At 46.7% G+C, this 16,563-nt stretch overlaps 1 protein-coding gene across 1 annotated transcript; it reads left to right on the top strand.

Annotated features, from left to right (window-relative positions):
* Positions 1-926: 926 nt before the first annotated feature.
* LOC139311831 (zinc finger protein 271-like) lies at positions 927-8,032 on the top strand. Its single transcript, XM_070936351.1, has 3 exons — positions 927-1,749; positions 3,787-3,892; positions 5,671-8,032. The coding sequence occupies exons 1-3, from the start codon at positions 982-984 to the stop codon at positions 7,794-7,796; spliced, it is 3,000 nt and encodes a 999-aa protein (XP_070792452.1). The 5' UTR covers positions 927-981; the 3' UTR covers positions 7,797-8,032.
* Positions 8,033-16,563: the final 8,531 nt, after the last annotated feature.

Raw genomic sequence — 16,563 nt, 5'->3', positions numbered from 1 at the left:
TGGACTTCAGCTCCCAGAATTCCCCCAGCCAGTCTTGCTGGCTGTGGAATTCTGGGAGTTGAAGTCCACTCATCTTAAAAGTTGCTTTGTTGTTGCTGTTAGTTGCGAACTTGTGTCCCCCCATGGACAACGTTCCTCCAGGCCTTCCTGTCCTCTACCATCCTCTGGAGTCCATTTAAGCTCACGCTGACTGCTTCAGTGCCTCCATCCAGCCACCTCATTCTCTGCTGTCTGTTTCTTTTTTTGCCCTCAATCTTTCCCAGCATCAGGCTCTTCTTCAATGAGTCCTTCCTTCTCATTAGGTGGCCAAATTATTTGAGTTTCATATTCAGGATCTGGCCTTCTAAAGAGCAGTCAGGGTTGATCTCCTCTAGGACTGACTTCCTCTAGGTTTGATCGCCTTGCAGTCCAAGGGACTCGCAGGAGTCTTCTCCAGCACCATAGTTCAAAGACCTCAAGTTGCTAAAGAAACACTATTCCATTCCATTCCACTCCATTCCATGGATTTAACTGACAAGCGGGCAGATCCTGATGGAACATTAGAAGACACTTCCTAAAAATAGCAGCCATTTTGTGGTGGGAGTGTTGGTTGTGATGCTCCTTTTCGCTGGTTGCTCAAGATGAACTTCCTGAGAATGGTTTAATCTGGATTCTTGTGCTGAGCAAGGAGCTGGATTGGATGACCTCAGCGGCCCCTTGCAGCTCTGAGATTCTGCGATTCAGCGAGTGGCTGTTTTCAGTGTTATATTTTTCTTCCTCCTCATCCCTGTTTCTCTGTCTGTCCTTCAGGAAGAAGTTTGTTGGAGAGAAGACGCTCCCAGTATTTCTGTAGGTGAGAAGCTCTGAAATCCCGTCATCTCTCCCTTGTAAGTACCACTCTGAACTTGCCCAAACGTGGACTCAGGCCCCCTTGGTCATGTCCGCAGAAAGAAACCAGTGCTGGGCTGGGAAGGCGAGCAGTTGAGCAGAACCGAGGCCAAAATGGCGGCCGAGCGACGGGAAGTGTCCTCTGTGGGCCTCCACCCATACGAAACCAGGGTGGAAAAAGGAGTCAAAATGGAGGAGTTTGAAAGAAATAGCCTTGCGCTGGCCAGCCCAACCCGATTCAGGAAGAGCCCTTACGTCATCCAAGCTTTCACCGTCGGGGAGCATTTTAGCCGGATGACAGCCAAGCCAATGGAGCGGGACCTTGAGGAAGGGGTGCTGTCGCCATGTTGGGAAGTCCAATGGCGGGATATCCTGAGGAACACACAGTCCCCTTATTCGGGGTGGGGCCACCCCCAGATCCCGGGGGTTCTGGCTTCTGCTGAAACCAGGGCTGGTGAAGAGCTCCTACAAGAAGAGGCAGGTGGGCTTCTGCCACCAGAGAGACCCCTCAAGACCAGCCTGGATGCAGACCTCACAGAACGGGGGGATGATGGAGAGGTGAAGGGAGAGGGCCAAGCCCCGGAGACCTCCAACGCGGAACTGCATCGGCAACACTTCCGCTGGTTTTGCTACCAAGAGGCGGAAGGGCCTTGGGATGTCTGCGCCCGGCTGCGGGAGCTGTGTCTCAACTGGCTGCAGCCAGAGCTGAATTCGAAAGAACGGATGGTGGAGCTGGTGGTCCTGGAGCAGTTCTTGGCCATCTTGCCTGAGGACATCCAGGGCTGGGTAGGAGAAAGCGGGCCGGAGACCTGTGCCCAGGCGGTGGCCTTGGTGGAGGACTTTCTGCTGAGGCAGCAAGAAACTGAGAGGTGGAAACAGGAAGTAAGGGCGGGGGGATTCTGGGGTGGAATGGGGAATTGGGGATGAGTCCATCAGTCCTTCATCTCATAAGAGTCACGGTGGTACAGGGGATAAAATGCAGTCTTGCGGGCTAACTCTGCCCGCTGTTAACAGTTCGATCCTGACCGGCTCAAGGTTGACTGAGCCGTCCATCTTTCCGAGGTCAGTCAAATGAGGACCCATATTGTTGGGGGCAATATGCTGACTCTCTAAAACGCTTAGAGAGGGCTGTAAAGCAGGGGGTCCCCAACCTCTGGTCTGTGGACTGGCACTGGGCTGCGGCATGCCAGAAACCAGGCCGCAAAAACAAGCAAAGCCCCATCCATGGGATGCAGGCAGCACGTGAAATCAGGCTCCCGTACAAAAGCAAATAGTAGGACAGAGAGGGGAAGGGAAGGGGGAAGAAAGAAGTGGGGAAGAGGGAAAAAAAGTGTTGATTTCCTCCGACTCCCTTTGTTGCAATAAAATAAAGCATTAACATAGAACCTCAGCTTTTTACTTTTCTATAGTAGTATAAACTAGCCATTTCTATACCGACAAATCAATGGAATCAGCAAAATCAAAGCTTAATTTTTTTTCCACCTCAAGCACAAAGTCCAGAAGCGGTTTCCAAGCAGAAACAAAAGTCCTTGTCTTCTTTGATCAAAAACAGTCAATTTAGCCATCTCTTAAGTCCATCGACTTTTGTAGCCAATCATCCATGGTGAGAATCGAAGCGTCCTTCCATTTTTGTGCGTACGGCGGTCTGGCTGCCGGAATTCCTCAGCCCGTTTGCTTTTAAGATCTGTCGGCTTTCAGCTCCCAGAGTTCCGCAGCCAAGCTTGCATTAAGATGTGTGAACTTCAATTCCCAGAACTACCCAGGTCGCAGGCTGTCTGGGGGAATCCTGGGAGTTGAAGTTCATAAATCCTAACGCAGCTGAGGTTGAGAAATTCTGTATTGTTGGCTGACATTAGCTTGTTGTTGTTTTTTAAACACTTTCGAGGCTGCAGCCTCCTCAGCTGAGGGATGGACACTTTGCCTTGGTCATGCGCCTGGAATGTTGATATAACATAATTAAGATTTTTAGTAAAGAAATATGATATTTTGACGGAATATATTTAGAATCATTGAAGAAAAGGAGGCAGAATAGCAAGGGGAAAAAAGAGAAAACCAAAATGGTAGAGGGGGAAAAAAGGAAAGAAAATATATAAGAAAAATAGCTTCCAATTTTCTTTACAGCAATTATAAGTATAACTTTACCTCTTATTCTGTGGTGATAGCAGGCTCTTCGTTTTTCTGTAATTATTTTTTTGCTAATCAAAAGCATCTATCACAAGTTCATTTCGTACTGTTTCGCCCAAAAAGTTTATAAAGCTTTCCAGTCAGCAATAAACTTTGTGCCTGAAATTTTGAATTTCTCCCTTGAAGGATATCAGTGAACCAACAGCCTGAATGTAATGTAAACAAGCCGATCTCTTCACCAGAAAAGCTTTCGGTCTTTCTGACCTTCCCACTTCAGGGGTGTCAAACTCGCATAATCACGTGACATATTCCGACTTTTTTTTCCCCCCTTCGCTAAAATGGAGGTGGGTGTGGCCAGCGTGTGATGCATCCTGCCTGCGGGCCGCCAGTTTGACACCCATGAATTAATTTTCCAGTCTTTCTCCAGATCTTACTGCCTGTTTAATATTTCCCAGGCCTGGGTCTTGTCCCACATTCTTTTGAGTGTAGACAAAACTTGGCAACTTTAAGAATTGTGGACCTCAACTCCCAAAAATTGCCAAGGTTGAGAAACGCTGCTCACCACATCTCCCGATCTTGCACTAAACACTCAGTAGGTTTCCAGCGTTTATGGTGAAGTTTTTTCCCCTCGACCGAACGGGTTGCACCGTTGTGCTGCAAACACCCACCGTCTTCATACGTGTGTTATTGTGACATCACACGTACATCCCCCAAAGGGCCACAACCAGCAGGTGATGCTCCCTTCCTCATTCCGATTTGCAGCCACCCACGTTCTTGCTTTTTTTTATCTTCCAGGTGCTGGGAGAGTTCGAAGAAGTAGCGATGAGTTTTTCGAGAGAAGATGACGCTGGCGAAAAACAGCCTTGTCGGGAAATCAAACAAGAGCAGGCCAATTGGCTGGGTACGGATGCTTTGCCGTCTGTTTCTTTATTTCTTTAGTTATTTTTTTTATTACGTTTATATGCTGCCCATCTCGCTATCCTCAACCTACAACCGTCATTGAGCCTTGAATTGCGGCCCTAAGTCATGCCAGTCATTAAGCAGGTCACTATGCGACCGCATCTGATTTTATGATCTTTTTTTGTGGCAGTCACTAAGTGAACAGCCACAATTGTAAAGTGAACACCACGACTATTAAGTTAATCTGTCCTCTGCAATGACTCGATTTTCCAGTTCTTTCTCTTCCTTTCTGTCATCTTCGGGTGTTGCCATGTCCGCTGTCCAGACTTCATTTGAAGTTACGATGAACCTCCTCAAGGGCTACTCTACAATATGAATTTGAAGTTTCCCTTCCCGCAGTCACATGATTGCATTCTGGGCACTCAGCAGCCAACCCTCATTTATGGCCATTTGCAGCAACGCAAAGTCACGTGACTGTGATTTACACTTTCTGCTGCATGATTGTGTCGCAAAGGTGCTTTTTCAGGAGGCAACTGGACTTTTCTTGTTTTTTGTTTGAAGACTTTTCGCTTCTCATCCAAGAAGCTTTGTCAGCTCTGACAGTCTTACACTCTATTTTTTATTTTTTCTCTTACTTTCTCGCCGTTGCTGGGCATAAGTAATCCTAGAATTACAGTCTATATGTTTAAGAATTAGATCTATATCTGACCATATCAACATCAGATCAATGCTTGCTACTGATCTGTAAATCTCTAGCACGTATTTTTTTATCCCTGATTTGATTTTTTAAAAGTTGCAGTTTGTCTCACTAATTTTCAGAATAGAAATTGCTTGTCTCCTGAAGGATGTAGGACAATGAATCTTGCACTGAAAGAATAAAAACAAGGTATTTGAATAGAATCACGTTGCATGGCTTGAGGAAGCCATGAAAGAAGTCAGAATTAGAATAGAATAGAATAGAATAGAATAGAATAGAATAGAATAGAATAGAATAGAATAGAATAGAATAGAATAGAATAGAATAGAATAGAATAGAATAACAGAGTTGGAAGGGACCTTGGAGGTCTTCTAGTCCAACCCCCTGCTTAGGCAGGAAACCCTACACCACTTCAGACAAATGATTATCTAATCTTTTCTTTAAAATTTCCAATGTTGGAGCATTCACAAGTTCTGGAGGCAAGTTGTTCCACTTGTTAATTGTTCTAACTGTCAGGAAATTTCTCCTTAGTTCTAAAGTTCTAAGTTCTAAGTTGCTTCTTTCCTTGATTAGTTTCCACCCATTGCTTCTTGTTCTACCCTCAGGTGCTTTGGAGAATAGTTTGACTCCCTCTCTTTTGTGGCAACCCCTGAGATATTGGAACACTGCTATCATGTCACCCCTAGTCCTTCTTTTCATTAAACTAGACATCCCCAATTTCAGCAACTGTTCTTTATATGTTTTAGTCTCCTAATCACCTTTGTTGCTCTTCTCTGCATTCTTTCTAGACTCTAGAGTCTGAACATCTTTTTCACATTGTGGTGACCAAATATATCCCTTTTTCTCACATTATGCAAAGCCTCAGGAAACAGGAAGCCACTAACTTTCAAATTAAAATTGACTGCCCTGAAACAAATTGTGATTAAATTATCTTAAAAACTGATTGTGGTCACACATTAGAATGGTAAAACAAATAAATGAAAAAACAGGATCTTAGCGCAGAAAATGAATATGTGTTGTTTCAACCATTGTGACTTGTTTTTAGTTCTAGCTTTTCTAACTCTCTCTTTCAATCTTGACAGATAAGTGGGAGAGTGAGGACGAAGAGGCCGTGTTTGAAGCCTTATTGGAAAAAGCTGAAACTCAAGTCCTGGAAGAAAACTTTGGAGAACAAGAGGCACCAAGGTGGGAGCAGAGATTCCCCATAGACAAGAGAAGAAATAACGCCATTCTCGGCGAGAACGGGATCTCCCGGGAACATGTCTTGGAGGACAAAGCGCAAACAGGAAAGCGGAGACACATGTGCGCTATTTGCGGGAAGGGCTTCACTCAAAAATCCAACCTCAACCGGCATCAGAGAACCCATGTGGGAGGAAAGACATTTCAATGCTTAAAATGCGGGAAAAGCTTCAAGTGGGAAACTAGCTTTATGCGACACCAGAGATTCCATACCGGCGAGAAGCCTTATCCCTGCGTTGACTGTGGGAAATGCTTTAGTCGGAGCGCAAATCTCATCATTCATCAGAGGATTCACACCGGAGAGAAACCCCACCAGTGCGTAGACTGCGGGCAGAGTTTTAGCCAAGTTTCCAATCTCGTTCGACACCACCGAGTCCACACTGGGGAGAAACCTTACAAATGCCTGGAATGCGAGAAAAGCTTCACTCAGAAATCAAACCTCGTCAAGCATCAGAGTGTCCACTTGGGAGAGAAGCCACCTCGACGCTCGGCTAATGGGAAGAGACTCGGTCAGAGGTCCAATCATAAGAGATTGGACAGGGATTCCCTTGGAGAAAACAACTGTCAGTGCTTCAAGTGTGGGAAAATTTTTTCCCGGAGAGGCAACCTCCTCAGGCATCAGAGCATCCACACAAAAGACAAGCCGCACAAATGCCTCGAATGCGGGAAGCGGTTCAACCAGAGGACCAACCTGAATGCGCATCAAAGGATCCACACCGGGGAGAAACCGTACCGATGTCCGGACTGTGGGAAAAGTTTCCGGTGGAGGGCACATCTGATCATCCACAAGCGCTTGCACACTGGCGAGAAGCCGCACAAATGTGCTGACTGCGGGCAGAGCTTCAGCCAGCGGTCCAATCTGGTGAGGCATCTCCGAATCCATACGGGGGAGAAGCCGTACAAATGTTCCGAGTGTGAGAAGAGCTTCGGCCAGAAATCCAATCTTCTCAAGCATCAGAAGATTCACACGGGGGACAATGCCCTCCATCAGCTGCCCGGTAATGTCAGACAGGACCAAACGGGGGAGGAACCCTATCAGTGTTTCAGGTGTGGGAAAATATTCACCCGCAGGGGCAACCTTCTGAGACACCAGAGCATCCACACCCGAGAAAAACCTCACAAGTGCTCCGAGTGTGGGAAGAGATTCAATCAGAGGGCAAACCTCATCAGCCATCAGAGGATTCACACCGGGGAAAAACCCTTCGCCTGTCTTGACTGTGGGAAATGTTTTCGGCAGAGCCCGCACCTTATTAAACATCGGAAAGTCCACGCGGAGGAGAAGGCTTCCTACCACCCTAGCTTGGATCATGGGGTAAGCATCAGCCTCGAGCCAGGCCACAGGAGCCACGAGAGGATTTACCTGAGGGGCAATCCGTATCAGTGCATGAAGTGTGGGAAGATGTTCAACTGGCAATCGAATTTCATCCGCCATCAAAAAATCCACGCCGGTGAAGAGCCTCGTCAGTGCTTGGATTGCGGGAAGACCTTCAATCGGAGGAAGAACTTTGTGGCTCATCAGAGAATCCACACGAAAGAGAAGCCTTACCAGTGCACCGAGTGCGGGCAAACCTTCACCTGGGAAGCCCACCTGGTGATCCATCAAAGGATCCACACGGGAGAAAAACCTCACACCTGCGTCGAGTGCGGGCAGAGTTTCAGCCAGAGATCCAACCTCATCCGGCATCAGAGGATCCACACAGGAGAGAAACCCTACGCTTGCTCGGAGTGCGGCCAGAGTTTTACACAAAGGACGCACCTTGTGGTGCACCAGAGAACCCACACGGGGGAGAAACCACATAAGTGTGTGGAGTGCGGGCAAGGCTTCAGCCAGAGGGCACACCTGATTGTCCATCGGAGAATCCACACGGGAGAGAAGCCGTATCGGTGCGCGGACTGTGGACAAGGCTTCTGCCAAAGATCCAATCTTACCAGACATCAGAGGTCCCATGACTGCGAGAAGCAAAAATAGGAAACGGGAAGGAATACCCCGCTGGAGGGTTGTGTCTTGAATCTTAGTCATCCAAGCATGGGGAATGTGGGTGCGGGAGAATGGTAATGTTTAGTTGGTATGGACATTTGGGGGACACACCAAATTGGTCTTTATGGAAGGATCCACCAAGGACACAGAGCCTGAACTATAAAATATACAGAGTGGTAAAACAGTTTGAGGGCACTGATCATATTAAACCGGGACCCCCATCTTCCGAATGGGATATTGACTTTTACAGCAGTGTTTCTCAAACGTAAGATTATTAAGCCGCGCTTCTCCACCTTAGCAACTTTTAAGGCATGTGGACTTCACCTCCCAGAATTCTCCAGCCAACATGGCTGGCTGGGGAATTCTGGGAGTGAAAAGTCCACACGTCTTAAAAAGTCGCCACGTTTGAGATAACACTGTTTTACAGAACGACGTCACCAGTAAAAAATGCACTGATTTACCAAATATCCTTGGCTCTTCCCTGTTGCCTTTGCTTTAACCCAATGGAAGGTGGGAAAGAAATTATGTGAAGGAGATTATACGTCAGCACCATTGTTTTCTGGAAAAAGGACCAGCTGGGCACCAAATTGAGGGCAGAAACTGATGAAAGAAAGATTAGGTTTGTAAATGAACTAGATAAGGTTGGGGAGTCCAGAGAAGAATAATCTTCCTCCCAATTCTCTCATATGTTCTGGGTCATGTGACTATCAGGGAGGGAGGGGCTTAGAACGGCAGATTTCGCAGGATTCTGGGCCTCCATTCTAAGCCCCCCCTCCCTTCTAGTCACGTGACCCATAGCACAGGACATAAAACTGTTTCTCAACTATTTCTCAACTTTTAAGACATCTGGACTTCAACTCCCAGAATTCCCTCAGACATGGTTGGCAGGGGAATTCTGGGAGTTGAAGTCCACGCCTCTTGAAGCTGAAAAACACTGATCTGTGGAGTCCAAGGATGCCATACACCAAGCAACTTACAGTTGACCCAAAGAAGATCCTTGGGATTGTTTGCCCTGTGCATCGTTGTGATTTTGTGTTTTTGATCACAAGTTTAGAAAAATCCCAGGGAAGTGTGCAGCTGACACGCAAAACCAATCCAGGAACACCCCTTTCTGAGGACTCTTAATAGACTAAACTCCCTTTCCTCCCAGCCTCTTCTCACCATTTGAATTGCTCTCGTCCTGTGTGCCATGGAGATAGTCCTCAATCTTTTTGAATCTGCGGAACCATCCCCTTTGCCCCCCCATGCCACCCCGCAGCAGGCCAAGCCAGGATCGCTGTCATATAGTATTCAGTATACCAGTACTTCTCTGGCACACCAGAAAATGTTGAATATTATACAGGTAGACCTCGACTTAGGATCACAATTAACCCCAAAATATCTATCGCTAAGCAAGACGTTAAGTGATTTTTTTCTCCCCTCTGTTTTATGACCTTCCTTGCCACCATTGTTAAGTGAACCACTGCAGTTGTTAAGTTAGCAACCTGATTGTTAAGCAAATCTGGCTTTCCCGTGGTCTTTGCTTATCGGAAGGGCGCAACTGGCGATAACATGACCTGGAACACTGCAACCGTCATAAATACGAGTCAGTTGCCAAGTGTCTGGATTTTGAATCATTATAGATGATTGTGGGGATGCTGCCATGGATTTAAGTGTGGAAAACGGCTTTTTTTTCCAGTGCCGTCGTAATTTTGAACGGTCACTAAATGAACTGTTGTTAGTCGGGGACTACTTGTATTTTTAAGTGCTCACTTTGGCCATGTCAGGTGGGGGAATTCACTGGAGAAAGCAATGATGTTTGGAGGAGTTAGCGGTAAAAGGGAACCAGGCCGCCGAAGAACACGGCGGCTGGACACCATCAAAGCTGACCCCAATCAGAGCGTAGAACAACTCAAATAGCGCAAGTTTGGAAGATGTGGCGAGGCCTGGTCCATAGAATCGCCAAAAGTCATTACGACCAGTAGTGGGATGCTGCCGGTTTAATAACCGGTTCGGTGAGCGTGCGCTTTGCACGTGCCTAAGGTGCTTCCACGCGGCATTGAAAATGGAGCATTTAGAAGCTCAGCTGCTTACCTTCCAAGTCAGCAACGGTAAATAGAACAGCGAGGTGGCGGGGGAGGGAAATCAGCTGTGCCACATAATTGAGAGGACCTACAAAGCAGGAAATAAAGGACAGGATAAAATGGGGGCGGGTGGGCGGAGCCAACTGATCATTGGAGCTACCGGTTTTCCCGAACCGGCTGAATACTTCTGATCATAACTGAATTGGGTAACCATCATTATCACCAGGATCCGGTTTTGTTTTGTTTTTTAATTTGATTTATATGCCGCCCTTCTCCGGAGACTCTGGGCGGCTTACAGTGCGTTAAGCAATAGCCTTCATACTTTTGTATATTTTATATAAAGTCAGCTTATTGCCCCCACAAACTGGGTCCTCAATTTACCTACCTTAGAAAGGATGGAAGGCTGAGTCAACCTTGAGCCTGACAAGGTTTTGAGGGGAAATTATGAACATTTCTGAAAAGATCTCCACCGTTGAACATACTCGGTGCAGAAACATAAAATAAGAGAAGGAGGATGAGTTGGATAGGTTCACCACCTTGAGTTCATTTGTAAAAATAATCAGGCACCCTATTGAAATATTGAAAAAAAAATAGAATAAGACAATCTCATGGCACAAACAGAAACAAGCCTGGTTGAGAATCACTACTCTAGGGGCATTAATTTCCTAAATTCCGTTTTCTGTTCCTGTTTGGCTTCTCCAGCTAAGTGGCATTCTCTTTTTCTCCCTTACAAGTTGCCACCTTCCCACAATTTCAACCTTGGAGAATGCCACTGCCGCTAAAGAAGAGGCTGGACAGCCATTTGTTTGAAACCGGATAAGAGTCTATTGCCCGGGCACGGGGTTGGACTAGATGACCTCTGAGGTCCCTTCCGTCTCTTATTCTGAAACGTAAACTTCCTCCTTTCTTTCTCTTTCCTTCCTAAAACATCCTCCTTCAAGTCTCAAAGGATGTCATTTTTGGAATTCCCCGTTGCATCTTGCCTAAGCGACCCTTGGAAGAACTTCAAGATGGAGGTGGACTTCAACTCCCAGAATTCCCCAGCCAGCATGGCTGGCTGGGGAATTCTGGGTGTTGAAGTCCACCCCCATTTTGAAGTTGCCACAATTGAGAAACACCGGCCTACATTAACCTCAATTGATAATGAAGCAGGATTTTGCCAAAGGCTTTAGACAGGATTGATAGTTGCTAAGTCGGCATGGCTTTAAAAGGGCAAAGGAGTCAAAAAAAAAAAGTCAAGAAGGGGGCCACCATTACAAACTTTTTAAAAGAAAGAGGCAAGGCTTCTGTCACAGTGACGGCTCCATCTTAATTTTACTGATGCCTGTTAAGGCGCCTCTGTAATTCAGAAGAAATCATCTTTGTACGTGTTTTAGTGACTCTAAACACAGTTAGTTACCTGAAGGTGGAAAACCACTTGGTGGCACCAAAAATCACTGGGGATTGGGGTGGATGGGTGGGGCAGGATGAAAAAAAAAATGGAGCGTGTGTTTTTATTAAAATAAACTGGCAAGTTCAACAATTCCCATTCCAGTTTAGAAGTAGCCCTCGAGGTACGACTGCAACTGAGCCCAACATTTCTATTTCTAGGCCAGTTAAGTGAATGTTGACTCATTTTATGACCTTCCATGCTGCCGTTGTTAAGTGAATCCCTGCAGTGGTTAAGACGGTTGTTAAGCAAATCTGGCTCCCCCCCGCTGAGTCTGCTTGTCAGAAGGCCGCAAAAAGTGTGGGATCGCGTAACGCCAGGACTCTGTAACCGTCGTAAATATGAACCAGTTGCCAAGCATCCCAAATTTTTAACTGCGCGACCATGGGGGAAGCTGCCAGTGGTCGTAAGTGTGAAAAATGGTCATGAGTCGCGTTTTTCAATGTCTTGGAACAGTCACTAAACGAATGGCTGCAAGTCGAGGATTGCCTACATTTCTCATTAGACTTTGTCTTCTATAGCCAAATTGCTCTCCCGTGATGCGAGTCCCATTGAGATTGCCTGTTTGTATATATGTGTGTGTGTATGTGTTGGGGTGTGTGTGTGTGTTACAGGTCAGCAAGTTTGTCAGAATTTGTCTCCTGATAGCTGCTTTTAACTCATGTCTGTCCTGTTTTTCCAATAAACGTAATTTTTAAAAAATATACTATATATGTGTTTTTGCATGGTCATCTAGTATTTCATCCCGGAGGCTGCATTCCTTTCGTTCTTATGCTTTGGATGGCATTTTGAATCTTTATCATAATTATATTGATTTTAACCACACTTCTCTTACTGGATTCGGATGTGGGAAGTGAAATATAACATTCCGATAGTTGTTGGTCTGCACTTAAGTGCAGATTTGGCTCGAGAAACTCACAGGGATGGTATCTGGTCCATTACTAGCCCCATTTTTTTTTTTTTAATTTGATTTATATGCCGCCCTTCTCCGGAGACTCAGGGCGGCTTACAATGCGCTAAGCAATAGCCTTCATCCTTTTGTATATTTATACAAAGTCAGCTTATTGCCCCCACAAACTGGGTCCTCATTTTACCTACCTTAGAAAGGATGGAAGGCTGAGTCAACCTTGAGCCCTGGTGAGATTTGAACCTGCAGTAATTGCAGGCATCTGGTCTTAATAACCAGCTTAATAACAGGGTGCCTTAGACCACTGTACTACCAAGGCTCTTGGTAGTTCATGTAGCAATAGCACTTAGACTTATATACTGCGTCATAGTGCTTTATATAGCCCTCTCTTAAGCCAGGGGTGTCAAACTCAAGGCCTGTGGGCCGAATCCGGCCCATGGGGTGATTAGATTTGGCCCACGGGGTTGCCCTGGAAACAGCGAAGGACTGGCCCATGATGCCTCTGCCAGCGAAAATGGAGCTCAGGAGGCCCTTCCGAGCTCCGTTTTTGCTGGCAGAGGGTTGCAGGGGGCCATCCCAGCTGAAAATTGAGCCAATTTTCACTGGCAAAACACAAGGGCCAACACAGGTGCCGACACAAGTGATGTCAAGCTGGCCACGCCCACACTGGCCACGTTTACCATGGCGCCCCCAAGATCAAACACAACCCTGATGTGGCCCTCAATGAAATTGAGTTTGTCACACACACACACCCCACTCTAAGCAGTTTACAGAGTCAGCATATTGCCCCCCAACAATCTTGGTCCTCATTTTACTGACCTCGGAAGGATGGAAGGCTGAGCCAACCTTGAGCCAGTCAGAATTGAACTCCTGGCAGTGGGAAGAATTAAGCTTGCAATACTGCATGCTAACCACTAGGTCCCCAGGGCATGTAACAATTTTTTAAAAAATATACATTTATTTATTTATTTTATTTATTTATTTATTAGATTTCTATACCGCCCTACTCCCGAAGGACTCAGGGCGGTGCACAGCCAAACAATAAAAACACATACAATACAAAATTTAAAAAATAGAATAAAATCAAATTAAATAATTTTGGCCCTGACAAATTTAAAACCCCAAACTTTTAAAACCAATTTAAAATTGAATATATAAATACTAAAAGATATTTAAAATTTTAAAAATCTTTTATAAAAGAGGGGGAAAATTAGGCCAGGCCGGCCTGGTGAAATAGTAAGGTCTTTAAGGCGCGGCGGAAGGTGCGCAGATCCGGGATCCTCCGTATCTCTGGGGGGAGCTCATTCCAGATAGTAGGTGCCCCCACAGAGAAGGCTCTCCCCCTGGGGGCCGCCAGTCGGCATTGTTTGGCTGACGGCACCCGGAGGAGCCCCTCTCTATGGGAGCGTACCGGCCGGTGGGAGGCTATTGGTGGTAGTAGGCGGTCCCGCAAGTACCCGGGTCCTAAGCCATGGAGCGCTTTAAAGGTGGTAACCAAAACCTTGAAGCGCACCCGGAAGACCACCGGGAGCCAGTGCAGCTCGCGCAGGAGAGGTGTTACATGGGAACGCCATGTCGCTCCCATTACCACCCGCGTGGCCGCACTCTGCGCCAGTTGGAGCCTCCGGGTGCTCCTCAAGGGGAGCCCCATGTAGAGAGCGTTGCAATAGTCCAGGCGGGAGGTGACAAGGGCATGAGTGACCGTGCGTAAAGAGTCCCGATCCAGAAAGGGACGCAACTGGCGAATCAGGCAAACCTGATGAAAAATCCTCCCGGTCACGGCCGTCAAGTGCTCTTTTAAAGACAGCCGTGAATCCAGGAGGACGCCCAAGTTGCGAGCCCTCTCCGTGGGGGCCAATGATTCGCCCCCAATAGTCAGTGATGGCGTCAACTGACTATATCGGGACGTCGGAAACCACAGCCACTCAGTCTTGGATGGGTTGAGCCTGAGCCTGTTCCTCCCCATCCAGATCCGTACGGCCTCCAGGCACCGGGACATCACTTCAAGGGCATCGTTGGGGTGATCCGGGGTGGAGATGTACAGCTGAGTGTCGTCAGCGTACTGATGGTACTCCACCCCGAAACCACGGATATTTATATACATTTTATGATTGGGGAAAAAAAAATAGTACCCCCGCAAACTGACCACGTTTTGATTCCGTTTTATTTATCAATTCATAAGTACATGGTTTAGAGAAAAGCTGTTAAAAGATCAATGAAATGTTACAAATTTAAGCGCTTCATTCCGTAGAGCTCTGCCATCAGGATAGATAATAGAATACAATTACAAGAATTATATAACCTATAATATAATAAAATCAGGAAAGTCCCCTGAACTTTTTGTTTTGTCTAGACAGCATGGAGGAAGAAGTGGGGACAATAGGTTTCAGAGAATGAAAGGGATTCTGGAGATCATCTTGTCCAGCCCTTTCCTTGTAGTGAAATAACACTGGATTAACACCGCGGTAATACAAGACGGATTGCTAAATGCCCTCAGCGTTCTTGACACGGACATGAAATGTGTAGACATGCACTTTTTAGAGCCAATGTGTTGATTTGAGCCTTACACCCTTAGATTGTTAAAATTTTCTCTGATTCCCCTCAACCTGGTTTTTCAGGTCTGCCTCCATCAGTCATGGCAAGGATATTTTTGGCTAGAGAAACTGATCCAAAAAGCAATCCTTTTTTTCTTGGACTGTGGGATCCACTCACAAAACATCTTCAAATGCTTTGAGGATCACAGTTCTAGAAACACTAGTTGAGCTTTGCTGAAATTTCTGGTGGGTTTTTTGGGGGTGGGGTGGGGAAATCCAGGGTCAAATTCTTAAAACTCACAACCGCTTCTTCCTTTCCAACCCGGTCTTCCTTGCACAACTGTTGGTGCAAGAAAGAAAACCAAATTGGCTGCCTTGAGCACTAGGGGAAAGAAGAAATGAATGAAATGGAGGACCGGGAGGGAAGAGGGTGGGTTTTCCAACCTTTGGAAGCTAGAAAGCAGGCTGAAATGTTACTTAGAATTGACCAAATGGTGATGATGCCGTATTAGAAGAGACATTCCCTTCACAGTTAGGTTTACGGGATCACGGCCTCCCGGCTTCCTGTCAGGCAGTGGGAAGAGCCTCCACACGCACCGTCCAAATAGTGGGGTCTCTCTCACTGGAGGTCTTTTAGAGGCTGGATGGTCAGTCATCTGTCAGAGATGTTCCAACAGAGCTTGGGGCAAGGGGGTCAGACTAAATGACCTCGGAGGTCCCTTTCAACTCTTAATAGTTTGGATTCAAATTCATTTCTTTTCCAGGGCGATAAAAGGATCTCAAATCAAGGTTGGGTTCACATGTAGATTAGAATGATTGCTGTCGGACCAGGAGAGCAAGGAATTCCCACAACCATTTCCGAAAAGAAAGTGTTTTTATTTATTTATTTGTCGCATTTCTATGCCGCCCAACTCCCAAGGGACTCTGCCAGTTCCCCCTTTTCTCTCTCTCTCTCTCTCCATGTCTGGTCTGGCCTGCCTTGTCAGGGATGTTGTGGTTTAAGGTTTAAGAAGAAACCCCCCCACCAGAAAGCAGGGGAAAGGGGTGTCCTGTTTTGGTCTCCTTGGGAAGACGGTGGGATATATATATATAATAGTATATTATATATATAATATACTATTATATATATATATAATACATATACATATGTGTGTAATCCACAAAGGTAATGTTTTATTCCGTATTTTCAACCAAGTTTATCACGCTCCGCAAGAATCCAGCAATCACCTCTGGATTCTTCCTTCAAGATCAATCAGGAGGATTTTTCAAATTATCACCCGCAGACCTCCCCTTAAGGACAAAGCAATAATAGTTCATTAACCCCTAGGGCCAGTGGTGGGATTCAAATAATTTAAAAACGGTTTCTCTGCCCTAATGACCGGCTGGGTGGGCGTGGCCACGGTGGGCGTGGCCAGGGGGTGTGACAGGCAGCACTGGGCCTCCTGCACCCCCCTGGGAATGAAAATTGGCCACGAGGGGGGGGCACGCCGCCTCCCCGTGCCCCATTTTGAACCTGCGGCCTCCCTGCAGCCTCCTAGGAGTGAAAATGGGCCACCCCCCACACCCCATTTTAGGCCTAGGCGGCCTCCCTAAAGCCTCCTGGGAGTAAAAATGGGATGCGGGGGGGCACACCCCCCCGCACCCCGTTTTGGGCCTAGGCGGCCTTTCTGCAGTTACCTGGGAGCTAAAATGGGGTGCGTGGGGACTCCTGGAAGAGGAGGGGAGGGGCAGAGCCAGCCAGCAATTTGACTACCAGTTTGCCTGAACCAGCTGAATCCCACCACTGCCTAGGACTGCAAAATGGCTTGTGGGCCGATGAGCCAGT

Source organism: Pituophis catenifer, unplaced genomic scaffold (assembly GCF_029215685.1).
Source record: "Pituophis catenifer annectens isolate HBS135680 unplaced genomic scaffold, rPitCat1.0.hap2 SCAF_2, whole genome shotgun sequence".
Lineage (NCBI taxonomy): Eukaryota > Metazoa > Chordata > Lepidosauria > Squamata > Colubridae > Pituophis > Pituophis catenifer.
The sequence above is the reverse complement of the archived record's forward strand: the minus strand, read 5'-3'. Positions and strand labels throughout refer to the sequence as shown.